Source organism: Nicotiana sylvestris, chromosome 11, assembly GCF_000393655.2.
Source record: "Nicotiana sylvestris chromosome 11, ASM39365v2, whole genome shotgun sequence".
NCBI lineage: Eukaryota > Viridiplantae > Streptophyta > Magnoliopsida > Solanales > Solanaceae > Nicotiana > Nicotiana sylvestris.
The window spans coordinates 62,104,507-62,122,639 of NC_091067.1; the positions used below are offsets into that span (position 1 = coordinate 62,104,507).

At 39.8% G+C, this 18,133-nt stretch overlaps 1 protein-coding gene across 3 annotated transcripts in view; it reads right to left on the minus strand.

Annotated features, from left to right (window-relative positions):
* The window catches only part of LOC104235975 (isoamylase 3, chloroplastic), an 85,205-nt gene that overhangs the window by 47,654 nt on the left and 19,418 nt on the right, over positions 1-18,133 (minus strand). For all 3 annotated transcript variants that reach the window (XR_011403427.1, XM_070162290.1, XM_070162291.1), the window contains exons 5-10: positions 16,019-16,091; positions 8,340-8,576; positions 7,956-8,060; positions 7,204-7,308; positions 6,267-6,401; positions 6,056-6,142 (exon numbers count right to left, since the gene is read on the minus strand). Coding sequence is in view for 2 of the 3 variants with exons in the window: in XM_070162290.1 (XP_070018391.1) it covers positions 6,056-6,142; positions 6,267-6,401; positions 7,204-7,308; positions 7,956-8,060; positions 8,340-8,576; positions 16,019-16,091 (742 nt within the window). In the remaining variant the exon portion in view is untranslated. The remainder of the gene's footprint in view (positions 1-6,055; positions 6,143-6,266; positions 6,402-7,203; positions 7,309-7,955; positions 8,061-8,339; positions 8,577-16,018; positions 16,092-18,133) is intronic.

Below are 18,133 nucleotides of genomic sequence, written 5' to 3' on the forward strand. Positions count from 1 at the left end.
ACTCGTATGAGGGAATTTGGTGCTTGGAGAAGCAAGAAGCAACGTGTAGTTGCTAGATCAACTGCGGAAGCAGAATATAGAGTTATGGCCCAAGGTGTGTGTGAACTTCTTTGGTTACTAAAGTTACTAGAGGAATTGAGACTCACTTAAAAGTGGAAACTTTCCTTATATTGTGAGAACAAGGCTACCATCAGCATAGCTCATAATCCAGTCTAGCATGACTAAACAAAGCATGTTGAAATTGATCAACACTTCATCAAAGAAAAAGTTATGAGTGGTATCTTGAGCTCGTTTCGTGTGTCACTAGAAAAGCAGCTAGCTGATATGTTTATCAAGGGTCTCAACAAACGAACTTTTCGTACACTGGTTTGCAAGTTGGGCATGTGCGACATCTTTACAGCAACTTGAGGGAGAGTGTTGATTGCCTTAATTATTAGGAAAGATTCGATTATGTTTGCTAGAGATAGCTATGTAATTATCCCACATTGGAATAGGAGTAGTATCCCCTTTGTATAGAGTAGTTATAAATAACACCTCTTGTATTGCATCACATACAAGATATCAATATATATCATATTTTCTCCCGTGCCTTCTCACATGGTATCAGAGCTATCGTGAGAGATTTATCGTTGTGCATAAATTCCAGCGATTCCGGGAAGTAAAATCAGTCACCGGAACCCTTTTTTCCGGCGACTTTCAAAGTTGTTTTGCGTCTGCTTTGTCTCGGTCAGTATTGTGCACAAAATCCAACACTACCACAAGAGCAGTCACTGTCCAGCGACCAAATCCCAGTGAAAATCTCCGGCGGTACTGTAGCTGTCCAAAGAAAATTTTCCGGCGAAGTTCCAACGTTGCGTGGGCCACCTTCCGGCCATTTTTTGGCGACGACTCTTCAGGACAGATTGTTTCCCTTGCAATTCCGAGCCTACCCATCTAGGTTACACCAAATTCCGACCACTTTTTTATTTTTCCGGCGTGAATAGTGATTTCAAAAAAAAGGGTGGACTTCCGGCCATTTTTTGAAAAAGTTCCTTCAGAACAGTTTGGTCTTCTGGTAATTCCGATCCTACCCCTACTGTTTTTATTTCATTCCGACCACTTTGAATATTTTCCGGCTGCAACAGTAACTTTCCAACTGCTACAGTAGTTTCCTATTCTGGTTCAGTATTCCTTACTCTATTTTCAGTGGATTACAGTTGATTATTTCTCTTATTTGGTAATAATTTACAAGATGTCTTTGGGAATTGATGTTTTTGGGTCTAAAAGCATGTGTTCTGGAAACTCTAATGTTATGATTACCTCGGAACCTTTAATGGGAGGTTCAAACTACTTAGCTTGGGCTTCATCTGTCGAGTTGTGGTGTAAAGGTCAAGGTGTGCAAGATCATCTGATTAAACAGTCTAGCGAAGGAGATGAAAAGGCGATAGCGCTTTGGGCAAAAATTGATGCTCAATTATGTAGCATCTTGTGGCGTTCTATTGATTCTAAGTTGATGCCTTTGTTTCGGCCATTCCAGACATGTTATTTGGTTTGGGCAAAGGCTCGTACGTTATACACTAATGATATATCTCGCTTCTATGATGTGATATCACGGATGACAAACTTAAAGAAGCAAGAATTAGATATGTCTACTTACTTGGGTCAGGTACAGGCAGTCATGGAGGAATTTGAGACATTGATGCCAGTTTCTGCTAGTGTGTCAAAACAACAAGAGCAGCGACAGAAAATGTTTCTAGTTCTTACACTCGCTGGACTTCCTCATGATCTTGATTCAGTACGAGACCAGATTTTGGCGAGTCCGACTGTCCCTACAGTTGATGAATTATTCTCTCGATTACTTCGCCTTGCTGCAGCACCAAGTCACCCAGTGATTTCATCACAGATACTTGATTCCTTTGTTCTTGCATCTCAGACAGTGGATGTTCGGGCATCTCAAGCTATGGAGAATAGACGAGGAGGCGGTCGTTTTGGGAGATCTAGACCCAAGTGTTCTTATTGTCACAAACTTGAACACACTCGCGAAATGTGTTATTCCTTAAATGGTCGTCCACCCAAAAATGCCTACGTTGCTCAGAGCGAGACTACAGGTAACCAGGGCTTTTCTGTATCTAAAGAAGAATATAATGAGCTCCTTCAGTATCGAGCAAGTAAGCAAACATCTCCACAAGTAGCCTCAGTTGCCCAGACTGACACTCCTATTGCTGGTAATTCTTTTGCTTGTGTTTCCCAGTCTAGTACTCTTGGACCATGGGTCATGGACTCAGGCGCTTCTGATCATATCTCTGGTAATAAATCACTTTTGTCGAATATTGTATATTCACAGTCTCTTCCTACTGTTACTTTAGCCAATGGATGTCAAACTAAGGCACAAGGAGTTGGACAAGCCAACCCATTGTCTTCTATCACCCTAGATTCCGTTCTTTATGTTCCTGGTTGTCCTTTTAGTCTTGCATCTGTTAGTCGTTTGACTCGTGCCCTCAATTGTGGTATATATTTTATTGATGATTCTTTTATTATGCAGGACCGCAGTACGGGACGGACAATTGGTACAGGTCGTGAATCAGAAGGTCTTTACTACCTTAACTCGCTCAGTCCTTCCACAACATGTCTAGTTACAGATCCTCCAGATCTAATCCACAGACGTTTAGGACATCCGAGTTTATCCAAACTTCAAAAGATGGTGCCTAGTTTATCCAGTTTGTCTAGATTAGATTGTGAGTCGTGTCAGCTTGGGAAACATACCCGAGCTTCCTTTACGCGTAGTGTTGAGAGTCATGCAGAGTCTGTTTTCTCCTTGGTTCATTCTGATATATGGGGTCCTAGTAGAGTCAGTTCAACCTTGGGATTTCGTTATTTTGTTAGCTTTATTGATGATTACTCAAGATGTACTTGGCTTTTCTTAATGAAAGATCGTTCTGAGTTATTCTCTATATTCCAGAGTTTTTGTGCTGAAATCAAAAACCAATTTGGTGTCTCTATCCGCATTTTTCGCAGTGATAATGCCTTAGAATATGTATCTTCTCAGTTTCAGCAGTTTATGTCTTCTCATGGAATTATTCATCAGACATCTTGTCCTTATACCCCTCAGCAAAATGGGGTTGCAGAAAGAAAGAATAGGCACCTTATTGAGACTGCTCGCACACTTCTAATTGAGTCTCGTGTTCCGCTGCGTTTTTGGGGCGATGCAGTTCTCACAGCTTGTTATTTGATTAATAGGATGCCTTCATCTCCCATCAAGGGTCAGATTCCACATTCAATATTGTTTCCCCAGTCAGCCTTATACCCTCTTCCACCTCGGGTTTTTGGGAGCACATGTTTTGTTCATAACTTAGCCCCGGGGAAAGATAAGTTAGCTCCTCGTGCTCTCAAGTGTGTCTTCCTTGGTTATTCTCGTGTTCAGAAGGGATATCGTTGTTATTCACCTGATCTTCATAGGTACCTTATGTCAGCTGACGTCACATTTTTCGAGTCTAAACCTTTCTTCACAACTGATGTCACTTCTGCTGACCACCATGACATATCTGAGGTCTTACCTATACCGACTTTTGAGGAGTTTAGTAATCCTCCTCCACCTTCAACCACAGAGGTTTCACCCATACCAACTTTTGAGGAGTCCAGTGTTATCCCTCCTAGTTCCCCAGCCACAGGAACACCACTCTTGACTTATCATCGTCGTTCGCGCCCTACATCAGGCCCATCTGGTTCTCGTCCTGCACCTGACACGGCTCCTACTGCGGATCCTGCTCCTAGTACACCGATTGCACTTCGAAAAGGTATACGGACCACACTAAACCCTAATCCTCATTATGTTGGTTTGAGTTATCATCGTCTGTCATCTCCCCATTATGCTTTTATATCTTCATTGTCCTCGGTTTCCATCCCTAAGTCTACAGGTGAAGCATTGTCTCATCCAGGATGGCGACAGGCTATGAGTGACGAGATGTCTGCTTTACATACAAGTGGTACATGGGAGCTTGTTCCTCTTCCTTCAGGTAAATCTACCGTTGGTTGTCGTTGGGTTTATGCAGTCAAAGTTGGTCCCGATGGCCAGATTGATCGACTTAAGGCACGTCTTGTTGCCAAAGGATACACTCAAATATTTGGGCTAGATTACAGTGATACCTTCTCTCCAGTGGCTAAAGTGGCATCAGTTCGCCTTTTTCTATCCATGGCTGCAGTTCGTCATTGGCCCCTCTATCAGTTGGACATTAAGAATGCCTTTCTTCATGGTGATCTTGAGGATGAGGTTTATATGGAGCAACCACCTGGTTTTATTGCTCAGGGGGAGTCTCGTGGCCTTGTATGTCGCTTGCGTCGGTCACTTTATGGTCTAAAGCAGTCTCCTCGAGCCTGGTTTGGTAAGTTCAGCACGGTTATCCAGGAGTTTGGCATGACTCGTAGTGAAGCTGATCACTCTGTGTTTTATTGCCACTCTGCTTCAAGTCTATGTATTTATCTGGTAGTCTATGTTGATGATATTGTTATTACGGGCAATGATCAGGATGGTATTACTAATCTGAAGCAGCATCTCTTCCAGCACTTTCAAACTAAGGATCTAGGCAGATTGAAGTACTTTCTAGGTATTGAGGTTGCTCAATCTAGCTCAGGTATTGTTATTTCTCAAAGGAAATATGTGTTAGACATTCTTGAGGAAACAGGGATGACAGGTTGCAGACCTGTTGACACGCCGATGGATCCGAATTCTAAACTTCTGCCTGGACAGGGGGAGTCGCTTAGCGATCCTGCAAGCTATAGGCGGCTGGTTGGTAAATTAAATTATCTCACAGTGACTAGGCCCGACATTTCTTATCTTGTGAATGTTGTAAGTCAGTTTATGAATTCTCCCTGTGATAGTCAGTGGGATGCAGTTGTCCGCATTATCCAGTATATAAAATTGGCTCCAGGTAAAGGATTACTCTTTGAGGATCGAGGTCATGAGCAGATCGTTGGGTACTCGGATGCTGATTGGGCAGGATCACCTTCTGATAGACGTTCTACGTCTGGATATTGTGTTTTAGTAGGAGGAAATTTGGTGTCCTGGAAAAGTAAGAAACAGAATGTAGTTGCTCGGTCTAGTGCAGAAGCAGAATACCGAGCAATGGCTATGGCAACATGTGAACTAGTCTGGACCAAACAATTGCTCAAGGAGTTGAAATTTGGTGAAATCAGTCGGATGGAACTTGTGTGCGATAATCAAGCTGCACTTCATATTGCATCAAATCCGGTGTTTCATGAGAGAACTAAACACATTGAGATTGATTGTCACTTCGTCAGAGAAAAGATACTCTCAGGAGATATTACTACGAAGTTTGTGAGATCGAATGACCAACTTGCAGATATTTTCACCAAGTCCCTCACTAGTCCTCGCATTGATTATATATGTAACAAGCTCGGTACATGTGATTTATATGCTCCGGCTTGAGGGGAGTGTTAGAGATAGCTATGTAATTGTCCCACATTGGAATAGGAGTAGTATCCCCTTTGTATAGAGTAGCTATAAATAGCACCTCTTGTATTGCATCACATACAAGATATCAATATATATCATATTTTCTCCCATGCCTTCTCACAATGTTGATTGGCTTAATTATTAGGAAAGATTTGATTCAGATTGAGATTTGATTTTATTCTGATTGATTGTAAATTGATTGTAATTTGTTTCATTTCCTAAGATAGTCGTAGGACCTAGTGTATAAATATCTTTGCTTAGAGATGTAAGAAACATACATAAATACAAGAAGCCTTTTCTTATTCTTAAAATCTACACAAATTCCATAATCCAAGGCTACTCGAGTTGACCAGTTCTGTAAAGTTACAAAAAAAAACTATTCTTGCAAAACAGTTAATGCATCTATCAACACACTTCTCAAACATGATGATGACAATTACTGAAACCGTTATCTATTAACAGACACAATAACCCCATGAACCTACTAGCAAAACGAATGTAGATGTTGCCCTAAGCACAGTAATTTGCTGAGGTACATTACATGCAATGAAAATCTCATTCATAACTTTATTGACCAAGACCTATTACATTGGATAGTTCCTTTACCTTGTTGTCTATTCCACGGAATGAGGTGGTATACGGGTTTTTGTCATCAGCTTCATTAGTGTGATTATAAACAACATCTAAAATGACCTGTAGCATGAAGAGCCGTGAGAAAGAGAAACCAATATCTTTAAATAGACAGTTGAAAAGGTAGAGGAGACATTATGGGTATGTGTAGCAAGCTCTTTAAAGACCAAGCTAATACAAGGCGAACCTCAATTCCAGCATCATGCAAGGCCTTGACCATTTGTTTGAACTCCCGAGAAGCACTGACGGGTCCCCCAGCACAACTTGCATATCGACTCATTGGAGCAAAAAAGTTTATTGTTGAGTAACCCCACGTGTTGATCTAAAGTTAACATGAGTTCAAAAGTATTCAGACAAACCAAGAGCATTCTGCCCCTTTAATTAGCCATAGTAGTCAATGAAGAATTTGAAAACATGCACATCGAATAGATACTCACAGCATCTTTTCATCAAGTTTCCAGCAATGAAGGTAGCATACAACAAAGTAGATGGGAAGAAGAAAAAGGATTATCGAAATAAAGTATTCTTAAGTCAACAATTGAACTTTGCACTTTGACTTGGCACAGTTATTATGGTCTAATCTTGGGCATTATGAGTTTGATGGGGACAGAAAGGGTAAACGGTTGCTCACTTGCTGCTAATACCTCAAATAAATGATAAAATTGATGCAGTTGCTTCTAACATATATAGTAAAAGTTGTTCATCTTATTTCAATCAGCCACTTGAAGAGTCTCTTGGTCACATTTGAAAGAATCTGCATTCTAGTGAATCATTGCTCAATAAAAGAGGAATACTAATTCTCCTTTACCATTCAAAGCATTGGTATTTTACTGATGCGCTATGCCATAACAATGACAGAGTTGTGAACATCAGATCAGAGGAAGCACAACGTGCATGCTCACATACAAAAACAATACGAGGATTTATCATGAATTTTCAAATTTTATACTGGCTGCCAAGCTACCTCAATCCTCCTCCTTTATCCGGGCTTGGGACCAGCAATGTGAGCAAGCTCACACAGGCAACAGGTATGAAAGAATAATCAACATAAAGTAGCTTCAGAATAGAGAAATCACTAGAAAAGAATAAGTCAAGGACAGTTATAAAGCATAAAGTAAGTTTACCAGGTGATCTCTCGGATTAGGTCGCCTTTGAAACTCCAGTTCATCAAACTCAAAGACAGGCATTAATTCTACTGCATTAACACCAAGCTCCAGAAGATGTGGTATCTACACTTATAGATGAATGAATGTCAGATACCCAAAGGAATAAAATAAGTTTAAATTTTCTGTAAGTGACTAGTAGCCTGTTTGGCCAAACCTCTCAAAATCCAAAAGTACTTTTTTTTAAATAAAAAAAATACTTTTTTTTCAAGGTTGAAGTGTTTGGCCAAGCTTTTAGAAGAAAAAAAAAGTGCCTCTGAGGAGAAGCATAAGCAGTTTTGGAGAAGCCAAAACAAGTAGCTTCTCCCCAAAATCGCTTTTTTGAAAAGCACTTTTGTAAAAAAATACATTTAGAACTACTTTTTAAAAGCTTGGTCAAACACTAATTGTTGCTCAGAAGTGCTTTTCAAATTAATTAGCCAAACATAAACTGCTTCTTATCAAAAGTACTTTTGAGAAAAACACTTTTGAAAAAAAACACTTCTCAAGTAAGTTGATTTTTGAAGCTTGGCCAAACAGGCTACAATACATGGTGAAAGAATCAAAGACATCCAACATAAGAAAAAGGACCAAAGAACATAACAACAATTTTAACATTGAAACTTTAACTCGTAGTATAACTTGTGGTACTGCTATTAAGGCAGATAAACCAAACTTTAACAACCAATCAAATGTTTGGTAAAAGTAAACAAACTCGTAGAAATTGAAAGTACCTTTTCAATCACACCAAGGTAGCTTCCCCGTTGATCTGGATCCAAACCACTTGATTCATCAGCAGTAAAAGCACGGACATTCATCTCATATATAACAAGATCTTTCTGCCAAAAGAAAAAGGATATGCATTAAGAGTAAATGTATAGCAGATCTAAAGCATACAGCTCAATCTACCAAAGAAGCAACAACATTACTAAAGGAGAAAAAGCTGAAACTCCTCTTACTAGAAATAACAAGAACAAGTGACAGAAAATCTGAGAACTTAATAATGACAGTTCTGTCATCTTAGTCATAGCTCATAAGTGAATTAGCAAGATACAAGAAAATTATCTTTTGATTTGCACAAGTCAAGAAAGTCATTCAAGTAATTCTTCTCAACCTACCTCGGGTATACATGGAAGCTTGTAACTTTCTCCCCAGTCAAAAGGCAAGGTATTGAAATCGTAAGTTCCAAAAAAACTACATATTTTGTTGCTAACATCTCCAAAAGCTCGCCGGCCTTCAATTAGTTTCGCGTAAGGATCAATCAAAACAATGCTATTGTCAAATCGATGCCCTTCATGCCAACTTTGAGGACCATCAATGCGATAACCATAGAGGACGTCGCCACGAGGCAATTCCTGCAGATAATGGAGAAAAGAAGATACAATGAGAAAAGGTAACAGAAAGGACAATAATAGCATAAGTCAATACTAACGATTAACAACATAGCAGCATAAACTGTGACTAAAATAGAAACCGCGAAAAGGCCGGCTGATATATCCCCTCAGTACAAGGTTCCTATAGTACAAAAACCTGTGAGACTATTGATTCATTCAAGTTCATTGAGAATATGAAATTGATAGGAAGACATTTGAGAACATGAAATTGATAGAAACTAGTGAATTTTAAACTTGAAGATACTTAAGGATTTGAACGAGTTCGAAGTCCAATATAAGCAAAAATACTAGTGAAGTAATTGGAAAAGAAAAATAGAAAGATCATAACTGAGGAGATTTATGTGGTAAGGAGCAAAGTTGTGTATAAAAAAGGCGCAAGAGAAATGGATGAGATGGTGACACGAGTAGATAACTTTGCAGTTATCCTGATAGTTTACATTACTTCTCTTTCACCCTCATTTGTTCCCTTCAATTTAATTCTTTCATATTAGCAAGATCTGTAACTCCTTTTCATCTATCTGAAGTGAACTTTCCTCCAGCATGGAATGAAAGTTTGAGTTGTGTCCGTGATTTCCTAAGCTGGGATCTTCTCAGTAAAAGTTGGAATGGTCGACAAAGAATATAATACGTGGAAAACATGCCAGGTCAAGGTCAAAGCACAGTACCATTCACCCTCCAAATATATGCGAGGCTATTTGACTTTCTAGGACAACATAAAAACTCTTCAGATAAGATTTGACATTGACTTAATTTGAAAGTTAATCTAAGAGAATAAAAGAACTACAGGATGTTAGATAGTTATGTATAAATAGTCCTAGTCCTACATGTAGTAGGAGTAGAATGTCCTAGTCCCATATGTAGTAGGAGTAAAATATGTTTTAGTCTCATATGTAGTAGGAGTATAATATGTATATATATAAGGCTCATTGTATCATTGTTAAAAAATAGATTTTTCTCTCATGCATTCTCACATGGTATCAGAGCTTCAGTGAGAAAATTATCGATGTGCGTCATTCCAGCGACATCCGAGAAGAAAGATCTCATCGCCATGCAATTTTCCGACAACTTCGTCTTGTTCTCAGGGTTCATCACTACTACAGTGGTACTGTGCATATACTAGTACTACCATCAAATTCGAAAACCTTGTGCGACCAAATCCCACAAATCCCAGTCCCTTCAGAACAAAAAAGTCAGTCACCGTGCGTCTTTTCGGTTGACAACTCAAGATTGATTTGCATTATCTCTTCATCGGTAAGTCTTGTGCGAAAACCAACACTACTATCTTGTTCGAAAAAGTCGGGCGACAAAACCCCAGTCAATCGCTCCAGCAGAAAGTACCTCACGTGCCTCCAGGACTAGGTTTCTGGTGAGCGCGTCTAACACACGCGCTGGTGCGTGGAGCACTTTCCAGCCAAAAATTTCAAAAATTTCTTTAGGACAGTTGTTTCATGTGGTGATTCTAAGTCCCTAGTACAATTTCCTACAAATTCCAAGAATTTGGAATTTTCCGGCGAGCTACATTAACTTTTCCGGCGCGTGTAAGCCAATCCTGCCACATTTTGACAAAACTTTTTCAGGACAACTTACTCGTCCAGTGATTCCAAGCCTACCCATATAAATTATAACAAATTCTCACAACTTTTATTTTTTCCAGCATGAATAGCAATCGTGAACAGTAATTTCCAAAAAAGTTTCTGATTTCTAGTAGTATTTTAGAACCTATTTTGTAGTGTGGAATTTGGCTTAGTCTCACTATTTTCAAATTTTTCCGATGACTTTTCGGTCAACTTCTGCTTATCAGCAACCACCTGGTTTTGTTGTTCGGGGAAAGGGGGGGTCTAGTGGCCTTGTATGATCAGCTTGCAGATATTTTCACCAAGTCCCTTACTAGTCCTCGTATTAGTTACATAAGTAACAAGCTCGGTACATATGATTTGCATGCACTGGCTTAAGGGGGAGTGTTAGATAGTTATGCGTAAATACTCCTAGTCACATATGTAGTAGGAGTAGAATGTCCTAGTCCCATATGTAGTAGGAGTAGAATGTCCTAGTAGGAATAGAATATGTCCTAGTCTCATATGTAACAGGCGTATAATATGTATTATATATAGGCAACATTGTATCATTATTAAAATAGATTTTTCTCTCATGCATTCTCACACAGGAAAATAAAATCATACTCAAATTATCATGGCCAAATATTTGGTGAAAGTTCAGAAGTCTAAACTCAATATGTTTATGAAGGTGTTGGTTTATGTTTAGTCAACAATGGCATGCCAATTGGAAGAGTTGGTGGAAAGAGTTGGTGTGGATGCTAGGAGGAAGCTTCCTCTTTGATGTCACCCATGACATCAAGAGGAGGTAGTTTGATGTCACCAATGACATCAAGAGGAGGTATTTACCTCTATAAATAGATGCACTCCTTCATTTGTAGAAAGCATCCCAAAAATAATGCAACACATTGTAGTGAGTAGAGAGTTAAAGAGAGAAATTCTCTTAAGTGTAATTGGGAACTCTCCCCTTCCTTTGTTAATATTAAAAAGGCAACTGTTCTCTGGTGGACGTAGGATTATTTTGATCCGAACCACGTTAAATCTTGTGTTCTTTCTTTTACGTTTCCGCTAACAATTGGTATCAGAGCAACAGGATTCTTTAACGATCCAAGGAGGAAGAACAAGCAAAGATGAGTTCCATGAAGTTTGAAATTGATAGATTCAGTGGACGCAACAACTTCAATATCTGGAAGATCCAGATGATGGCGTTACTGCGGAGGGAAGGTTCAATCCATGCTATTGACGGAAAGTATCCTAAGGATATATCAACTCCCGACAAGGAGAAGATTGAAGGGGATGCATTGAGTGCAATCCAACTATCCCTTGCACCTAACGTGCTTTGTGAAGTGAGTACGGGTACCGAAGAGACGGCCAAACAGTTATGGGAAAAGCTAGAAGGGCTATACCAAGACCGATCAGTGACAACAAGGATGTTGTTACAACGGCGTCTTCACACATTTAAGATGGGGTCAGGTACTTCGTTACAAGATCATTTAGATGCGTTCAATAAACTTGTCATGGACTTACAGATTGCAGGAATTAAAAAGGAGGAGGAGACGCTTGCATGTGCTTTGCTATTTTCATTGACTTCAGGATATCGTGATATTGAGAATTCAATGATGTATAGCAAGGAGCCTATCAAGCTTGAGCAAGTGCGGCAGGCACTTAACTCTAGTGATGTGCGGAGGCACATTGAAGGAGATAGAGATGACCAGGCAAGTGGGCTCTTTTGTAAGAGGCCGGACTAGCCAACAGGGAAAGAGCAAATCAAAGCACAGATCAAAGTCTCGTGTGAACAAGAAGAATACAGAGTGTTGGGGTTGTGGCAAGAAGGGGCACTTTGAACGAGACTGCCCAATGTCAAAGTCCAAGGAAAAGGCGAGTGCATCCACAGTTGAACAGGTACATGATTTTGATAATGATTATGTACTAACAACATCGTGTAATAATAATAGTAGTTATGGAAACAAATGGGTGTTAGACTCTGCTTGCACTCTGCATATGACGTTCCGAAAAGACTGGTTTAGCAGCTATGAGAAAAGTGGAGGAACCGTAGTAATGGGCAATAATGCAACTTGTGCAATAGTTGGCATTGGCTCAGTTCGGGTTCGCTGCCATGATGGAGTCGTGAGGACTATTACACAAGTCCGTCATGTTCCTGATCTGAAGAAGAATTTGATCTCCCTGAGTACTCTGGATGAACAAGGCTACAGGTACATGAGCGAAGCAGGAACTATAAAGGTGACTAAAGGTTCTTTAGTCATGCTGAAAGGCAAGCTGGAGAACGGCCTTTACACATTGGCCGGAAGCACCATTGTTGGCTCTGCAAATGCATCTACAGTGCAGTTATCTAATGATGACAAGGCAAGACTATGGCACATGAGACTGGGTCATATGAGCGCACGTGGACTGGAGATGTTGAGCAATCGTAAACTTTTGGAAGGTGAGAAGATCAGCACGCTTGACTTCTGTGAGCACTGCGTTCTAGGTAAGCAAAAGAAGGTCAGCTTCAGCACTGGCAAACACAAGACAAGAGGAGTGCTAGACTACATCCATTCAGATTTATGGGGTCCCTCTAAACTTCCATCGAAGGGCAAAAAGAGGTATCTTCTCACTTTTATTGATGATTTCTCACGAAAGGTTTGGGTGCATTTTTTGAAGGCAAAAAGTGATGCTTTTGAAGCATTTAAAGAGTGGAAGATTTTGGTTGAAAATCAAATGGAGCGGAAAATCAAGTATCTTCGCACAGACAATGGCTTGGAGTTTTGCAATGAAGAGTTTAATGAATTCTGCAAGGTTCATGGGATCTCAAGACATAGGACTGTCAGGCATACCCCACAGCAGAATGGAGTTGCCGAGAGAATGAACAGAACTCTTCTTGAAAAGGCTCGTTGTATGCTCTTACAAGCCAAAATGTCCAAAGTATTTTGGGCTGAAGCAGTTCACACTGCTGCTCATATTGTCAATCGATCTCCAGCATCGGCAATTGACTTTAAGACTCCGAATGAGGTATGGTCAGGTGAACCCTCTAACTATTCATACTTACGAGTATTTGGGTGTCCAGCTTATTATCACGTTAATGAAGGAAAGCTTGAACCAAGGGCTAAGAAGGCCATATTCGTAGGGTATGTGGATGGAGTAAAAGGGTACAAACTTTGGTGTTTGTCTTTACTCAAATTTATAGTTAGTAGAGATGTCACCTTTGATGAATCCTCTATACTTGATCCCCGTAAAGTTTCCGTGGAGTTTTCAGGAAACAAGAACGACGAGCAGGTAGAGCTTCCGGTGGAGCTTGCCAAGGAAAAGGATCAAGAGACTCAGGTTAAAGATGAGTCAGAAGATGTAGACCTTGAAGAACTTGTTGTCAATGAACCATACACAATTGCAAAGGGGAGGGAGAAGAGGCAGACACGAGAACCGGAACGCCTTATAGATCAAGCAAACTTGATTGCATATGCGTTCGTAGCTGCACAAGAAGAGATTAAGGATCTGGAGCCCTCCTCGTATATTGAAGCAACTTCTTGCAAGGATGTTGTACAATGGCGGTTAGCCATGACTGAAGAGATGGAGTCTCTTCACAAGAATCAGACATGGGTCTTAGTGAAAAGACAAAAGGGGAAGAGGACAGTTGGATGCAAGTGGGTCTACCGAAAGAAAGAGGGAATTCCTGAAGTGGAAGATGCTAGGTTCAAGGCGAGATTGGTTGCAAAAGGATTCAGTCAGAAGGAGGGAATTGACTACAATGAGATTTTCTCTCCAGTCGTGAAGCATAGCTCAATTCGCGTGCTACTAGCATTGGTTGCCCAATTTGACTTGGAGCTTCAACAGCTTGATGTCAAAACTGCTTTCTTACACGGTGATCTAGAAGAGACAATCTATATGGATCAGCCTGAAGGTTTCCTAGCTGAGGGAAAAGAAGATCACGTATGCCAACTAAAGAAGTCTTTGTATGGTTTGAAGCAATCCCCTAGACAGTGGTACAAGAGGTTTGATGCATTCATGACTACACATGAATTCTCAAGGAGTGCATTTGATAGCTGTGTGTATCACAAGAAGATGTCTGGTAACTCAATGATTTATTTACTGTTGTATGTTGATGATATGCTTATTGCTGCTAACAACATTACAGAGATAAATGCTTTGAAGAAACTGTTGAGTAAGGAATTTGACATGAAGGATTTAGGAGCTGCAAAGAAAATCCTTGGTATGGAGATTTCAAGAGAAGACGGTGTTGTACATCTTTCTCAGAAGAGGTATATTGAAAGGGTTCTCAAGAGATTCAATATGCATACGTGCAAGCCTGTAAGTACACCATTAGCTCCTCATTTTAAACTTTCAGAGTTACAAATGCCTCAGTCCGAGGATGAGGTGGAGCATATGTCAAAGATTCCTTATGCCAGTGCAGTTGGTAGCATTATGTATGCTATGGTATGCACACGTCCAGATATTGCTCAATCTGTAAGTGTGGTAAGTAGATACATGTCCAGCCCAGGAAAGAGGCATTGGGAAGCTGTCAAGTGGATATTGAGATATCTCAAAGGAGCTTCTGGTGTTGGTCTGACCTTTCGAAAAAGTGGTGGAGGTATTTCAATTCTCGGTTATGTAGATTCTGACTATGCAGGAGATCTTGACAGAAGAAGGTCCACAACTGGATACATCTTTACCCTCGTTGGCAGTGCCGTTAGTTGGAAGTCGACTCTGCAGTCGATTGCCGCTTTGTCTACGACAGAAGCAGAATACATGGCAGCAGCGGAGGCGGTGAAGGAAGCTATCTGGTTGAAAGGTTTAGTAGCGGAATTGAGTTTGGTTCAGCTGGAATCAACTCTTAGATGTGATAGTCAGAGTGCTATTCATCTAATGAAAAATCAGAGATTTCATGAGCGCACTAAACACATTGATGTCAGATTTCATTTTATTCGAGATGTTGTTGAAGAGGGAACTATCAAGGTCGTGAAGGTTATCACAGACGATAATGCTGCAGATATGTTGACCAAGATAGTCCCACTCGCTAAGTTTGCACACTGCAAGGACTTGGCGGGGGTGTGCATCAACTGATGCAACTCCGAAGAGAACAGTTGTTAGGTGGAGGTGGTATGTTCAACAATGGTTTGATTCTTCTTGTTTCTTACAACGGGGTTGCCCAGTAAGCTTAGAAGTTTTGGCCAGAGTTGTTCACACGCACGCTCGAAACGCAAACCAAGGTGGAGATTGAAGGTGTTGGTTTATGTTTAGTCAACAATGGCATGCCAATTGGAAGAGTTGGTGGAAAGAGTTGGTGTGGATGCTAGGAGGAAGCTTCCTCCTTTGATGTCACCCATGACATCAAGAGGAGGTAGTTTGATGTCACCAATGACATCAAGAGGAGGTCTTTACCTCTATAAATAGATGCACTCCTTCATTTGTAGAAACCATCCCAAAAATAATACAACACATTGTAGTGAGTAGAGAGTTAAGAGAGAAATTCTCTTAAGTGTAATTGGGAACTCTCCCCTTCCTTTGTTAATATTAAAAAGGCAACTGTTCTCTGGTGGACGTAGGATTATTTTGATCCGAACCACGTTAAATCTTGTGTTCTTTCTTTTACGTTTCCGCTAACAGTTTACTTTACATTGAAACTATGGACCCATTAGAATACTAATCAAACAACAAGATCAATCATTTGACACTGCCCAAAATAGGGAGCAGGTTACTAAGGTGACTAAACTAGCGCAGGTTACCAGGTTACAAGGGAGTAGAAAGTGGACAACCAACATGATGTGACTAAACTACGCTATTACAGGCCAGAATGTAATCTTCGATGGTGACTGAGTGAATATGTAATGAAGGTACATAAAACAGTTAAGTTACTACCTTAATGCATATGTGCCATATGTTCACCGTGCGATTCTTCTGTGGGTCCAGCGCTAATTCAATCATTCCATCACTGTCAGGCATTCCAAAGAAGTACATTGGCTCAGCATGCTTTAAGCAGATATACATATGAGAAGAGAAAATCTGAGTATGACTCCACCAGGGCATATTGTTTTGGCCTTGGCAAGATGCTTGAATGGGTAGTTTCAAACTAGTTCACTGTCTTTGTAAGTGTAGATACTTTATCCTAAGTGTAACACGTCATTTGGACATTTATTACACAGTAAATGTATAATGGAATCTCAAGGTGATACGATGTCAACTACAACATAAGAAAATATCACGCTGGCTTCACCAGAAAACACAACAGCACTTCATTAACATGCTTCTAAGTTGAGACTCGTGCAGGAATATCCACTTTGGATTTTAAAGAGAAGGTCCAAAAACATATTTATTCTGATACACACGGTCCTCCATCTCTAAGATGGAAGTGCTGTACATATTGTTTACAATGTCTATAAGTTGCTTCACACTTGCTGTAATGCCCCACCCCCACCCCCCCTGTTGGTATAATTACAAGGGGAAAATAGTAAAAGGAAACATTTATTTTTCTCTAGTGATATATGTAGATGACAGAGTCATTATTCATTCAGTTAAAGAAACATGGTCACTTTCAGATTAAGTATTCAAGTATCTAAAATCAAGAGATGATACTGTAATTTCACAAATGAAGTATGCACTAGATATTTTAAATTGGATGGTAGGCTAGAAATATGAGTTTTTGGCTACTTTGCACCTATTATTTGCTACACTTTAATTGTGGTTGAGCTAAAATATGGATAATTTTATACTCATTACGTGTTTTATGTTGTGTAGGCCGTGATTCTGAGCTAAGACAAGTCTTTGGAGCAAAACTAAGTAAAATAGGACTTTGAAGTCTGAGTAGGAGTTCAAGGATTAAGCCGGGATCGAGTTCGAGCGCCAAGGACCGAGCATAGGCATACATAAGAAAAAATGAAAAAACAAATTCAAAAAAATGAAATAAGGCTGTCACATCGTGCTAGCCAAAATGTGGCACCTAGTGGCTATGCAATTTTGCAGCAGAAGGCAAAAAAACTTAAGTTTTTGAAGTTGGCCATTGACACAAAGTGAGGGATGACGTGAGCTATGAGGTGGCTGCCAATTCCTTTGTTGTCAGGCAGCAAATTTTCACTTTAATTGAACCTTATGGATAAGTCCCAATAACGCGACGCGCACTGCATCGCGCTAGGCAGCGAAGAAGTGCATTATTTCGCTCAGTTATCCTAATTCGGCTCAGAGAGGTTATTTTGGTTCAGAGCCGCTCATACTCGGTATAAATACACTTTAAACACGATTTTTTAAAGGGATTCAACCTAGGAGAGTTTTTGAGAGCTACTATGGCTCGAATACACAAGATTTCATCACTTTACTTGCAAACAATAAATGCAAAACCGGAGCTTGTATTGTAAAGTTGTCTTTGATATTTTCTATGTTCTTAAACTTCTTTAGGATGAATTTCTCCATATCTATGGAGTAGTTCTTCCCTAGAGTTTTGACGGATATGGAGTTTTGATTGATATTTGAGGATTCAACTCTTGTTTAATTGCATGAATTCGTTAATAGAGCTTTGAATTGTTTGCAACTTTATTTACCGGCTTATTTATTGGAAAAAGGAATATTTTGATGATTATCTTTGCATTATTTTATTTGGTTTGATTTAGTGATTCTTGTATGTAATCGAGAGAGCTTTTTGAATTGTTGATTAAACCAAGTTAGGAGAATATTCGAGAGACGTTTTCCTAAAGATTAGTCCATTAATGTGTTCCTGTATATCTTCATAGTGCTTCATATTAGTTTATCTCGTAGAGTTCAGATTTAATCGAGAGAGGAATCTTGACCTTACGTTTAAACTAATCATCGAGTTAATTCGTGAGAATCATTAGAACATTAGAAGTGAATTTAAACAGAGTTAAATCTCGAATGACTATCTTGCACCTATCCTGTCATAGCCCTTATTTCTCATATTGATAGCAACCCGTTAAGAGCAACTCTCTCATTCTCTATGATCAAGTCTACTTAGTCGTAATCTAGTTT